An 11555-nucleotide genomic window follows, 5' to 3' on the forward strand; every position below is an offset into this window, starting at 1 on the left:
TGAGAAGCATCATGTCGCCCCGCCTCCTTCTTTGCCTCCTTTGTCTGGGGATCATCATCCTCTGGTTGCCTCTTCATCTGTGGTTTTGGATATGATTCGGAGATTCCCACGCGGTACATCTTGTGAGCGGGATGGTTTTCGTGCCTTGACACCTTATGGATTTGTTTGAGTGGCTTTGTGGCTATCTCTCGATGATTTTATCACTTCTATTACTAGAGTGGTTAATCTTTTTCTTGAGGGCCGGTGTCCTCTTCCTCTAGGTGAGTACATTGCCAGCGCCCCTCTCACGCCACTTGTTAAACCGGGTGGTGGGGTTCGTCCTATTGCTGTTGGCACGGTCTGGAGACGACTTGTCTCTAAGGTTGGTGCTTCTATGGTTGGCCCGTCTTTATCTTCTTATTTTGATTGGCTTCAGTTCGGGGTGGGGGTGTCCGGTGGAGGAGAGGCTATCTTGCATGCCTTGAACCGGCTCATTGAGGCTCGGGGGGCTCAGGTGGGGCTTTCTATGTTGCTGGTTGATTTCCAGAATGCGTTCAACCTTGTTGACCGTTCGACCATGCTTCAGGAGGTCCGCCGTCGTTGCCCGGCTCTCTCCCGATGGGTGGAGTTTTGTTATTCCAGCCCGGCCCGCCTTTTTTATGGGGAGCACTGCTTGTGGTCTTGTCAGGGTGTTCAGCAGGGTGATCCGTTGGGGCCTTTGCTTTTCGCGTTGGTTTTGCATCCCTTGGTTTGCAAGATCCGGGACACTTTTGACCTCACTTTGCAGGCATGGTACTTAGATGATGGCACCATTGTGGGTGATACTTTGGAGGTGGGGAAGGTTTTGGACTTGATTAGGTTGGATGGCCCTCGTTTTGGTTTACACCTTAATGTCTCCAAGACGGAGGTCTTTTGGCCTGTTGAGGACCCACGGAGCCGGCTTCCTGGGGTTTTCCCACTTCTATTTCTCGACCATTGCGTGGTGTTACTTGTATTGGGAGGACTGTCAGACTTGTCCGCTTTTAGCAGTGAGATTGTGGCGACGAGAGTAACTAAGACCATTGAGCTAATGGACTTGGTTGCGAGGATTGAGGACCCGCAGTGTGAGTTGCTTCTTCTTCGGGCTTGTACTGGTATTTCTAAGCTCTACTTCTCCCTTCGTACTTGCTCCCCTAATGTTTTTGGGTCTGTCCATCTTCCATTTGATGCCGCTCTGCGTTCTAGCTTGGAACGTATTGTCATCGCGTCAGGGCCGGGTTTTGGGGATTGGCAGTGGCGCCTTGCTACATTCCCTTTTCATCTTGGTGGACTAGGTGTCTATGCGGCGGGAGATGTTTTATTTTATGCTTTTATTGCGTCCCGCTTGCGATCTATTTGGTTTGCGAGGCTAAGCTCCTTGGCCCTTACGGTGTTATAGCCGCCCCGCTTTTGATGATGCCGCGCAGGTGTTTACCGCGATTACAGGTTCTGATATATTAGGTCACCCTAGTCAAATTGCTGCCCCCAAACTTATGAAGAAATTGACAGATATTTATTTCACGACGGTTGCTGCTGCCTCAGAGTCTGTTTTCTCTTTGACACCGCGCCAGCTTGCTTTATGGCGATCTCGGCAGGTTCTCACTCCTCCGATTGGTTACGTGCGGTTCCTATCTCGGGGTTGGGTCAGACTATGAACGGGAGGACTTACCGTAGTGTCTTTGGGGTATCGTCGGGTGTTCCGTTATTCACGGTATCGGGCCCTGTCCCCGCTTGCTCTCGGGTTTTTGCTGAGGATGTTTTTGGGGACCACGCTGTTTCTTGTACTGGTACTGTGGGCGTTAAACATCGGTATAACCTTGTCCGGGACACTCTTTTCGACATCTGCTATAGATCTGGTATTTCTGCGGGGAAGGAGGTTGATATCGGTTTGGTTGATGGGCATGGTGGCTCGCTTCGTCCTGCGGATTTATTGCTTTATTCTTGGGACAGGGGGCGTGATGTGTGCGTCTGTAACACCCCCATACTCCAAGTGCCTTACCAGGACCACTCAGGTATAAGGATGCCACCATCTCGGTTACCCGAGGCATGATAATCATAAGACAATGAAGAAACAGACTTTATTAAATAAGTTTAAGTGATTACATTACAAAACCAACTGTAAGCAAAATACAACTGTTCTCAAACTATCAACCAACTGAAAGGAACTGTTCTAATAAACACAGCGGAAGACTAAAGACTCTGATATGTGATGACTCCATCCCAGCTAGATCCCACGCGTATCCAAGATATACCTGTCACAACAATCGCTCACCACCCCGAATGGATCACCACAGTTTTTAAAACATTTAAACGGGTCGATACTAATCACACAACTTATATATATATCAACAAGTAAGATACACATGCATGACTTAACCGTCACACATACACACAATTACTCCAATCCCATCAATCTCAATCACCGACCGTCCTTTGGACCAGCCACGCGATGGGGGACCGCAGCCGTTCCCACCTAAGCCCCGCTCCACATAATGTGAGTGAGCGATAACCCTGTCCATTAATGTGCACATCCCCTTCCGTGGCGGGTTCCACGAAGGGCGAAACTAGGGCGTGAAGCCACTCCCGCAAGTGACTCCACTCAGCCGAGAACGCATCTCGAGAACCAGAGACAACAATCACAATCACAACCGTCACAACACAATTACGATGTTAATCAATAATCACAATCAACCACCGTCAAAACACAATTACGATATTAAACAATCAATCTCAACACATCAACAATCATCCCATTATGGGACTAATACTGAGTAGGAAATCCTACCTGGAAAGCAACACAATCATCAGACGATCTAGCAGCTGTCTCAAAACCTCTCCTTTACAAATCCTTCTCCTATCACATAATCACATAATCACTACCAACACAACAAATCATAAAAACCCCCAATCCCAAAATTAGGGTTTAAACAAAGTCAACCAAACGCTATAAAATTGGTATGTAGGACTTACCCTTGACACAAGGAACACTATGATGCAAAGAACAATGAAATCCGACACCTCTAGCTCCGGAATTTGTCAACAATGCGATTAGGATGATGAATGAACTTGCTTTCTCTCTTTAACAGTAAATTAGGTTTTTGTAAAAGTGTTTAGAAACAATGACGGAAGGTTATATATCTTAATCGCATAATTAACAAAACCCGAGAAAAACTCCCCGTAAACCGGCTACTCGATCGAGTACCCAAGGCTACTCGATCGAGTACCCCCTTACTCGATCGAGTACCCTAGTTACTCGATCGAGTACCCAACAGGTCAGAAACTATTTTATTTCGCAAAACTCCCTTACTCGACAGAGTAAGGCCTACTCGATAGAGTACCCCAAGACTCATAAATACGGAGTATTACAGTCTTCCCTCCTTAAAAAGAACTTCGTCCCCGAAGTTCAACCCATACATAAAAACAAACATACTAACTCGATCAAGACACAACAACGTGACTAAGAACTCAAAACAAAATTCCAACCCAAACATGAACTCGTAACACCAACTCCACAAACTATTACTACCTCCACAACATGTCTCACGACATCGTATCAACTCCATTATATCTCTCTCAACACTAACTCCATACCCTACCAAGATACTCATAACATCAAACGGAATGTTACATTCTACCACCCTTAAAAGGAACTTCGTCCTCGAAGTTTACTCACACTCATAAACATCCTCGTCCAACTGCCAAGACTATCGAACTCATAACCATCATCATCCAACTGTCAACACTATCCAAATATTCTCACACTCCTAAACATCGAACTACTACCAGTCCGGTCATGACCTTTAACAAAATTAACCACAACACGAATCAACCTTTTATTCGACATCAAGACTCAAACTTCCAAATATATTACCATATGCACACCCATCAAAATCTCTTTTATCACATCCTACTCCTCTTAAGATAAATGTTACGTCCTCGTAACTCACTAATACTAAATCCTAGATACATCTCATTACCCTCTTTACCACCACATGTGCAAGACAACCGTTTATAAACCAAACACTCACCATTCTTATATTCAAGGCTCCCATACATAAACATTTCTCATTCCTCAACTCATTCGGCATAGCACCTAACCTATACCATAAACTCGTAGCAAAATCACCATACTAACACTCCATTATTCGCAAAACAACATACCTCTCTATGTAAAGCACCTACCTCCCAAACGCATAACTCACGATCCCCACTCGTTACGTACACTCACACTAGATCCTCAAGTTCTTTCATTCATTACCGCAAGACTCATACATAACTTAACACGACACATATTATTCAACACCCTACACTCACTGTCTCAACAAAGGATTATGAACCACCTGCATATATCAGATCATTACCACACATGTTCTACGAATCACTTGCCATTATCATGTCCACTAAAGCCTTATTTAGAACAAGATCAAAATTATCAGTAACAACCTCTCACAACACGGTGTTCCATTAATGAGAATATCACTATACCATGACAACAACGAAGACATATACAACTCTATTCCATATCATACTCTACCCTCATTCTCAAACTTAACCAGATAAAGAAAACACCAATGATCAAGACGATCGTCTATCGTCCAAACCGAAACTCACAGAAACAACAACAAACGAAACAACAATCTATGTATAATTGCTATGTACTTTCGAAACTCGAATCATAATCATCCCGCTTACTCCACCACAACCGGTGACGGCATCGCAACACCGCCACCAACAGCCACACCGCAATGTGAAAATACCCGCATCACAACACTAAGTACCGTGCCCGGATCACCACCCGAGGCATCACAACCACACCGATAGACATCACAACTGCATACAATTCCCATAAACACCGACTCAAAGATAACTTTTCGCAGACAAGAAAAACTTACTCAAATCCACTTATTAAATCACCACGCAACATATGATATGGATAAACAGATAAGCATCTCATGAACATCATCTCTACCATTTCACGGAATACACATGTGTTATTAATACACACAAAATTATAACTAGCCATGTCAAATAATCAAATTATTACCCTTTTGTATATCATTCAATTAGTATACCGTACCCAACATAAATTACAAAACAATCATATAACAACTTTATAATTATCACACCATACCACTTCTTGTGAGGTCAGAACCTCACACAAACATTTATATATAACATAGACCCATAATCACATCCAACCAATCAATCCTGATCACGTAAGTTACCACTCAACCAAGGTTACCTCGTCACCCGAGCTTAACTCGCATGCCCCTCATCACATTCTTCCATTCGCATGCCCAACACCTTCTGCCATACATAACCATATAGCTAACACTCACTATGAGAAACCGTCTCCCAAGACTATGTCTTATACTTCCTCACAACCATACTTATCAATTCAGTCTCTACAAAATCAGCCTCTTTAGAATTACCATCTCTCTAACATACCGTCACTCTTAACCATTAGTCAAAAACCATAACACTACCACTATCCGGACATCGAACCCTTTTCACTCATCTCTAAACATCACGATTCCTTTCCTATCTTTGGTTGACATCCCAAATAACAAACATCGAATCCATCAACAAAATTACCTCAACATTCTTCCCAATACTATCCTTAATTGTATCATCATCTAACTCTCCGCCAAAAATCTCGTATCGTGCAAATATTCTACCAACTTCTTACTTTCCTTAATTCCTCGAAACCCATTACTAATCATGTTGTCCCAAAACTCCTCTATAACCATTAACTAACATCCTCATTATTGGTAGCACACATCTCGACGACTCCTTACCTCTATATCACATAACTCCGGTCAACATTTTCTTAGTTTTATTCCCTCATTCTTTTCCTTTACATCTACAAAATCAATTAACCATTCCACTCCTTATCACTTCTACCTAACTCTTTAGTGTTTAAGTTTACGTTCTCACCGCTCCAAAACTCACATCTAATTATTTCATATCGATATCATCTCACTCTTTCTTACCACAAATATTCTCTTATTATGTCATCAATCACCCTTGCCACTAATCCATCCATAGAATCAACGTTTTCTTGTTCAACAATTGCATCTCCCTTCTTACCTCTCTAGAAATCAAAATTCCTTTCATACCGCTAATTGCCCAAGGAAAACCCACAATAGTTTCATCTCTTAAAAAGCCAAATCTCCACCCCGCGACATGTCTCCACAAAATTCACTATATACCACTCTCCTCAACCCCTTTAAAACGAACTTTCATTATGTATATTCTTAACCCACGCGGCTCTTAACTACCTCCCTCCATAATTCTTTACACATCTCAAGTTGTCACTATCTATATCCTTACTCTCAATCCTTTCATTCTCACGTTCCTTAGACTCACATCATCCATTGCCCACATTCACTTACTTTTACGTTACTCAACACACACTCATATCACTCATCCCATTTCATCTCAGAAAACATGCTCGATGTCTCAATTAAGCCATAACAATCTTCCTTTTCTTTTTTCCACTATCTATTACAACCACGTATAACTCATGTCCTCCCACCGAACTCATACTCACCACAGGTGCCACTCACTACACCACAAGATTGGGTAACTTACGCGTCACGACCAACATACATGTAAAACAATGCATAAAGAAGCAAAATAATAACTTTGAATTAAACATAATATGCACCGAATTCAAAAGATAAGCATATGACCCAAAACAGGGGTCACTAGATCGAGTACAGGACACTCGATCGAGTAAGGGACTTACTCGATCGAGTAGGTGAAGATCAGAAGCACGTAAAACAATTGCCAGGGACACTCGATCGAGTAACTTACGTACTCGATCGAGTACCCCCCTACTCGATCGAGTACCAAGGCTACTCGATCGAGTACCTACGCATTTCTCAGCACTGTCCAGTTTTCGTAAAACAGTCATAACTCACTCATTTCTTGGTCAATTTGGGCGTGTGACCTATCGTTAGAATTGTAAAAGAACAAGCTATCACCTCCAATTGGAATCACATCAAAATCATTTATGCATCTCAAGTTATAACAGTTTAAAGACAACCTCTTTATAATCGAAAAAACACAACTACTTGATTTTACTTCCAAACAACTTAAACAACAACCAATCAAGCAAAACCAGTCCAAAACTCATAAAACCAGTATTTATAATCATATGTTACTATTTTCAAAAGCCAAGCAACAACATTAATCATGCTCATATAACATTCAACTTTCAATCATGTATTACCCGCATGTTTTAAATTTTCATAACTTTTCATGACACAAACCACACCCATACACTACAAATCCTATTTCCATGTTGCTAATACAACAACATTACAAATCCACTTCATCACATAAACACTTCCATAATCAAGAAATTCATATCCTTACGAAATTGCCACTTCATCTTTTCCAATCAATTCATCTAGTTCAATCACAAACTTCATCTAACAAGCACATATGATACGATAGTAGACAATTATACGAACTTAATATATAGCTTTACGCAAACAAAACTATGAAAACAAATCTTATCACACCCCCTAACCACATATTATTAGGATTGCCTCATTATAAATCATTCATCTTACACATCATTATTCATCACATATAAACTATTTCCTTTTTCCACCACATCATTCGTCATTCTCACATACTTTTCCAACTATTCCAATCAACATGGTAAACCAAGTATCATCCAACATGCTTTCAACCAACAACATACAAAATCACCTTTATTCATGCCACACATCCCCATATTGGAACACAATTCACAAGATAAACACATAGCGATCCCGACATATCCCATGTGACCGGTTCAAAATTATAGGGCGAGTTCGCGACTTTAGGACGTCTCCCAAGTCTTTGCATTAGCTCCTACAACCTTTACCCCGGATTCATTTTAATTGACTCCCTATATTCATTGGATTCATTGGTTACAGGTTTCAGGATCGTCGCTTTGATACCATTTGTAACACCCCCATACTCCAAGTGCCTTACCAGGACCACTCAGGTATAAGGATGCCACCATCTCGGTTACCCGAGGCATGATAATCATAAGACAATGAAGAAACAGACTTTATTAAATAAGTTTAAGTGATTACTTTACAAAACCAACTGTAAGCAAAATACAACTGTTCTCAAACTATAAACCAACTGAAAGGAACTGTTCTAATAAACACAGCGGAAGACTAAAGACTCTGATATGTGATGACTCCATCCCAGCTAGATCCCACGCGTATCCAAGATATACCTGTCAAGCAACTGCTCACCACCCCCGAATGGATCACCACAGTTTTTAAAACATTTAAACGGGGTCAGTACTAATCACACAACTTATATATATATCAACAGTAAGATACACAGACAGCTTAACCGTCACACATACACACAATTACTCCAATCCCATCAATCTCAATCACCGACTGTCCACTGGACCAGCCCTGCCAGTGGGGGACCGCAGCCGTTCCCACCTAAGCCCCGCTCCACATAACAGTGAGCGATAACCCTGTCCATTAATGTGCACATCCCCTTCCGTGGCGGGTTCCACGAAGGGCGAAACTAGGGCGTGAAGCCACTCCCGCAAGTGACTCCACTCAGCCGAGAATGCATCTCGAGAACTAGAGACAACAATCACAATCACAACCGTCACAACACAATTACGATGTTAATCAATAATCACAATCAACCACCGTCACAACACAATTACGATATTAAACAATCAATCTCAACACATCAACAATCATCCCATTATGGGACTAATACTGAGTAGGAAATCCTACCTGGAAAGCAACACAATCATCGACGATCTAGCAAATTTTGTCTCAAAACCTCTCCTTTACAAATCCTTCTCCTATCACATAATCACATAATCACTACCAACACAACAAATCATAAAAACCCCCAATCCCAAAATTAGGGTTTAAACAAAGTCAACCAAACGCTATAAAATTGGTATGTAGGACTTACCCTTGACGCAAGGAACACTATGATGCAAAGAACAATGAAATCCGACACCTCTAGCTCCGAAATTTGTCAACAATGCGATTAGGATGATGAATGAACTTGCTTTCTCTCTTTAACAGTAAATTAGGTTTTTGTAAAAGTGTTTAGAAACAATGACGGAAGGTTATATATCTTAATCGCATAATTAACAAAACCCGAGAAAAACTCCCCGTAAACCGGCTACTCGATCGAGTACCCAAGGCTACTCGATCGAGTACCCCCCTTACTCGATCGAGTACCCTAGTTACTCGATCGAGTACCCAACAGGTCAGAAACTATTTTATTTCGCAAAACTCCCTTACTCGACAGAGTAAGGCCTACTCGATAGAGTACCCCAAGACTCATAAATACGGAGTATTACAGCGTCGACCTGACAGGTTCTTCACCTTTGACTCAGACTGGGTTGTCAGTTTTTGTGCCGGGCCGGGTTGTTGCTGATGCTGCTCAGCGAAAATGTGCTAAATATGGGGATTTGTGCGCGGTAGCGGGTTATGGTTTCCTACCTTTCTCTTTCTCTTCTCTTGGGGAGCTGGGTTCGGATGCTGTTGCCTTGCTCAAGCGGATCCAGAAATTCTCCGTATCTCAGGATGCGGGGGCTCGGGTAGCCGCTTACATTTTTACTAGACTTAGCTTCGCTATTGCTAAGGGTGTGGGAGCCCAGATTGTCTCTCGGCTCCCCACCAATTTCATGTAAACCTTTTACTTTTATTTTAATGAAAGCTGCGCGCATATTATAATAAAAAAAAAAATAAAATAAATAATAATAATAATAATAATAATAATAATCCGGTTCTCTTTCTACTTTCTCTCTCTAAATTTTTTTCTGAAATTAACGCGATTTAGGAGTGGTACACTCCAACTCTTTGAGTGATTCGCCATGGTGCGGGGCCGGAGAGGCAGGCCGCCGTTGCAACCTCGGGTCACGAGATCATCGGGGGCCAGGGATGCCATCAGTACGGAAGATCTGGACCCGACATTGTCTCAATCGGTGCCGGAGAAAGCGACTTTTGTGGATCTTTTCCAACCTTCTTTTTCGGGGAATAAGGCTGCTGCACCAGATACTAATGGTGGTGGTAAGGATGGGACAACTAAAAGTTTTAATCAGCTTTTTAATGCTTCAAATAAGGGTATGCCTCTTAATTTCCTGAAACCTATGTCTGAAATTGAAATTGTGGAGACTGATATAGAGGGGAAGGTTGAGTATTGGAGGAATACCTTGGTTGGTACTGTCTTAGGGCGTCAAACAACTCTTGCTCATATGGAGTCTTTGATTGCTAAGTCTTGGAACCATGTTTCTGCTCCTGAAGTTCTATATTTTTCTAAAGGGTGGTTTTACTTTCGATTTCAAAATGAAGAGGATTGTACTACAATTATTAATGATTCGTGGAATATGAATGGGTTCCCACTCATCCTCAAACACTGGAGTACGACGGTTGTGGAGGAGTTACATGCTGTGTCTGTTATGCCCATTTGGGTGCTTTTCCCCAACCTTGATCCATGTTTCTGGTCGATTAAAAGACTGAGTAAGGTTGCTAGTTATGTTGGTAAGCCTGTTTGCGCTGATGAATACACTACCAATAAGAGCAAACTTGCGTTTGCTAGAGTCCTAATTGAAGTGGATATTTCGAAGGAATTACCTACTTCTGTGACATTCAAAACACCTTATCGTGGGACAGTTACACAGAAGATAGAATATGAATGGATACCTCATTTTTGTCAAGCTTGTAGGAGAATTGGGCATACAAAAGATAAATGTAGAATGGGTCAGAAACCTACTCAAGTCTACAGGAAAAGAGGACCAGTTAAAGCTTCTGCTCAGCAGCCTGTGGTTCAGGTCTCAGCACCTGCGCAGTCTACTGTGGTTTAGGAACCTGTGCAAACTGTTATTGTAGAGCATGTAACCCAGGAAGTTGTGTTGCCTGCATCTGTTCCCCAGGGGTCTGATGACTTGGGTTTGGAGAATGCTCAGACTGATCTCTGTACTCCCCAATCTGGGGTTGAGGGTGCAGGGATTATCAGGTCCAAATCTATTGAGGTTTCTTCAAAATAAATGGTAGCTATAAACTTGGATAATAGGTTTTCTCAACTTCCATCTGATGAAGTTGTTGAGGATGAGCAGCCTGTGGACATTAATATGGAGGAAACATCTCTGGATATTGATCCAAGGGGAGGCTCTAAGCCTCAATGATCATCTCATCTTGGAACATTAGGGGGCTTAATGACCCCCTAAAGCAACAGGAAGTGCTTGGCTTCCTGCTTGGACAGCATGTGGACTGTGGAGCCATTCTTGAAACTCATGTTAAACGTGACAAGGCTCCCATAATTGCCAATAGATTTTTTGGTAATTATAATTGTGAGGATAACTATGGTGCTCATTACAATGGTCGAATATGGATTCTGTGGAATCCCAGGACTGTGTTGGTTAAAGTGTTGGCTACTAGTCCTCAATTGATCCATATCTCTCTTCTTCATTTTGTTACTAATAAGGTGTTGCACATTACTTTTGTCTATGCTTTTAATGTAGCTGCTGATAGGAGAGATTTATGGGCAATGCTTGGTCA

General features: G+C 42.0%; 1 protein-coding gene across 1 annotated transcript; it reads left to right on the forward strand.

Annotated features, from left to right (window-relative positions):
* Positions 1 to 9871: 9871 nt before the first annotated feature.
* LOC141595368 (uncharacterized) lies at positions 9872 to 11182 on the forward strand. Its single transcript, XM_074415332.1, has 3 exons — positions 9872 to 10828; positions 10931 to 11013; positions 11071 to 11182. The coding sequence occupies exons 1-3, from the start codon at positions 9872 to 9874 to the stop codon at positions 11180 to 11182; spliced, it is 1152 nt and encodes a 383-aa protein (XP_074271433.1).
* The last annotated feature ends 373 nt before the right edge of the window (positions 11183 to 11555 follow it).

This window comes from Silene latifolia, chromosome 8 (assembly GCF_048544455.1).
Source record: "Silene latifolia isolate original U9 population chromosome 8, ASM4854445v1, whole genome shotgun sequence".
NCBI lineage: Eukaryota > Viridiplantae > Streptophyta > Magnoliopsida > Caryophyllales > Caryophyllaceae > Silene > Silene latifolia.

Coding starts and splice junctions, on each gene's coding strand:
- LOC141595368 (XM_074415332.1), top strand. CDS start 9,872: ATGGTGCGGGGCCGGAGAGGCAGGCCGCCGTTGCAACCTCGGGTCACG. Junction 10,829..10,930: donor CTCAGCAGCCTGTGGTTCAG/GTCTCAGCACCT, acceptor TCTGTTCCCCAG/GGGTCTGATGACTTGGGTTT. Junction 11,014..11,070: donor GAGGGTGCAGGGATTATCAG/GTCCAAATCTAT, acceptor CTTGGATAATAG/GTTTTCTCAACTTCCATCTG.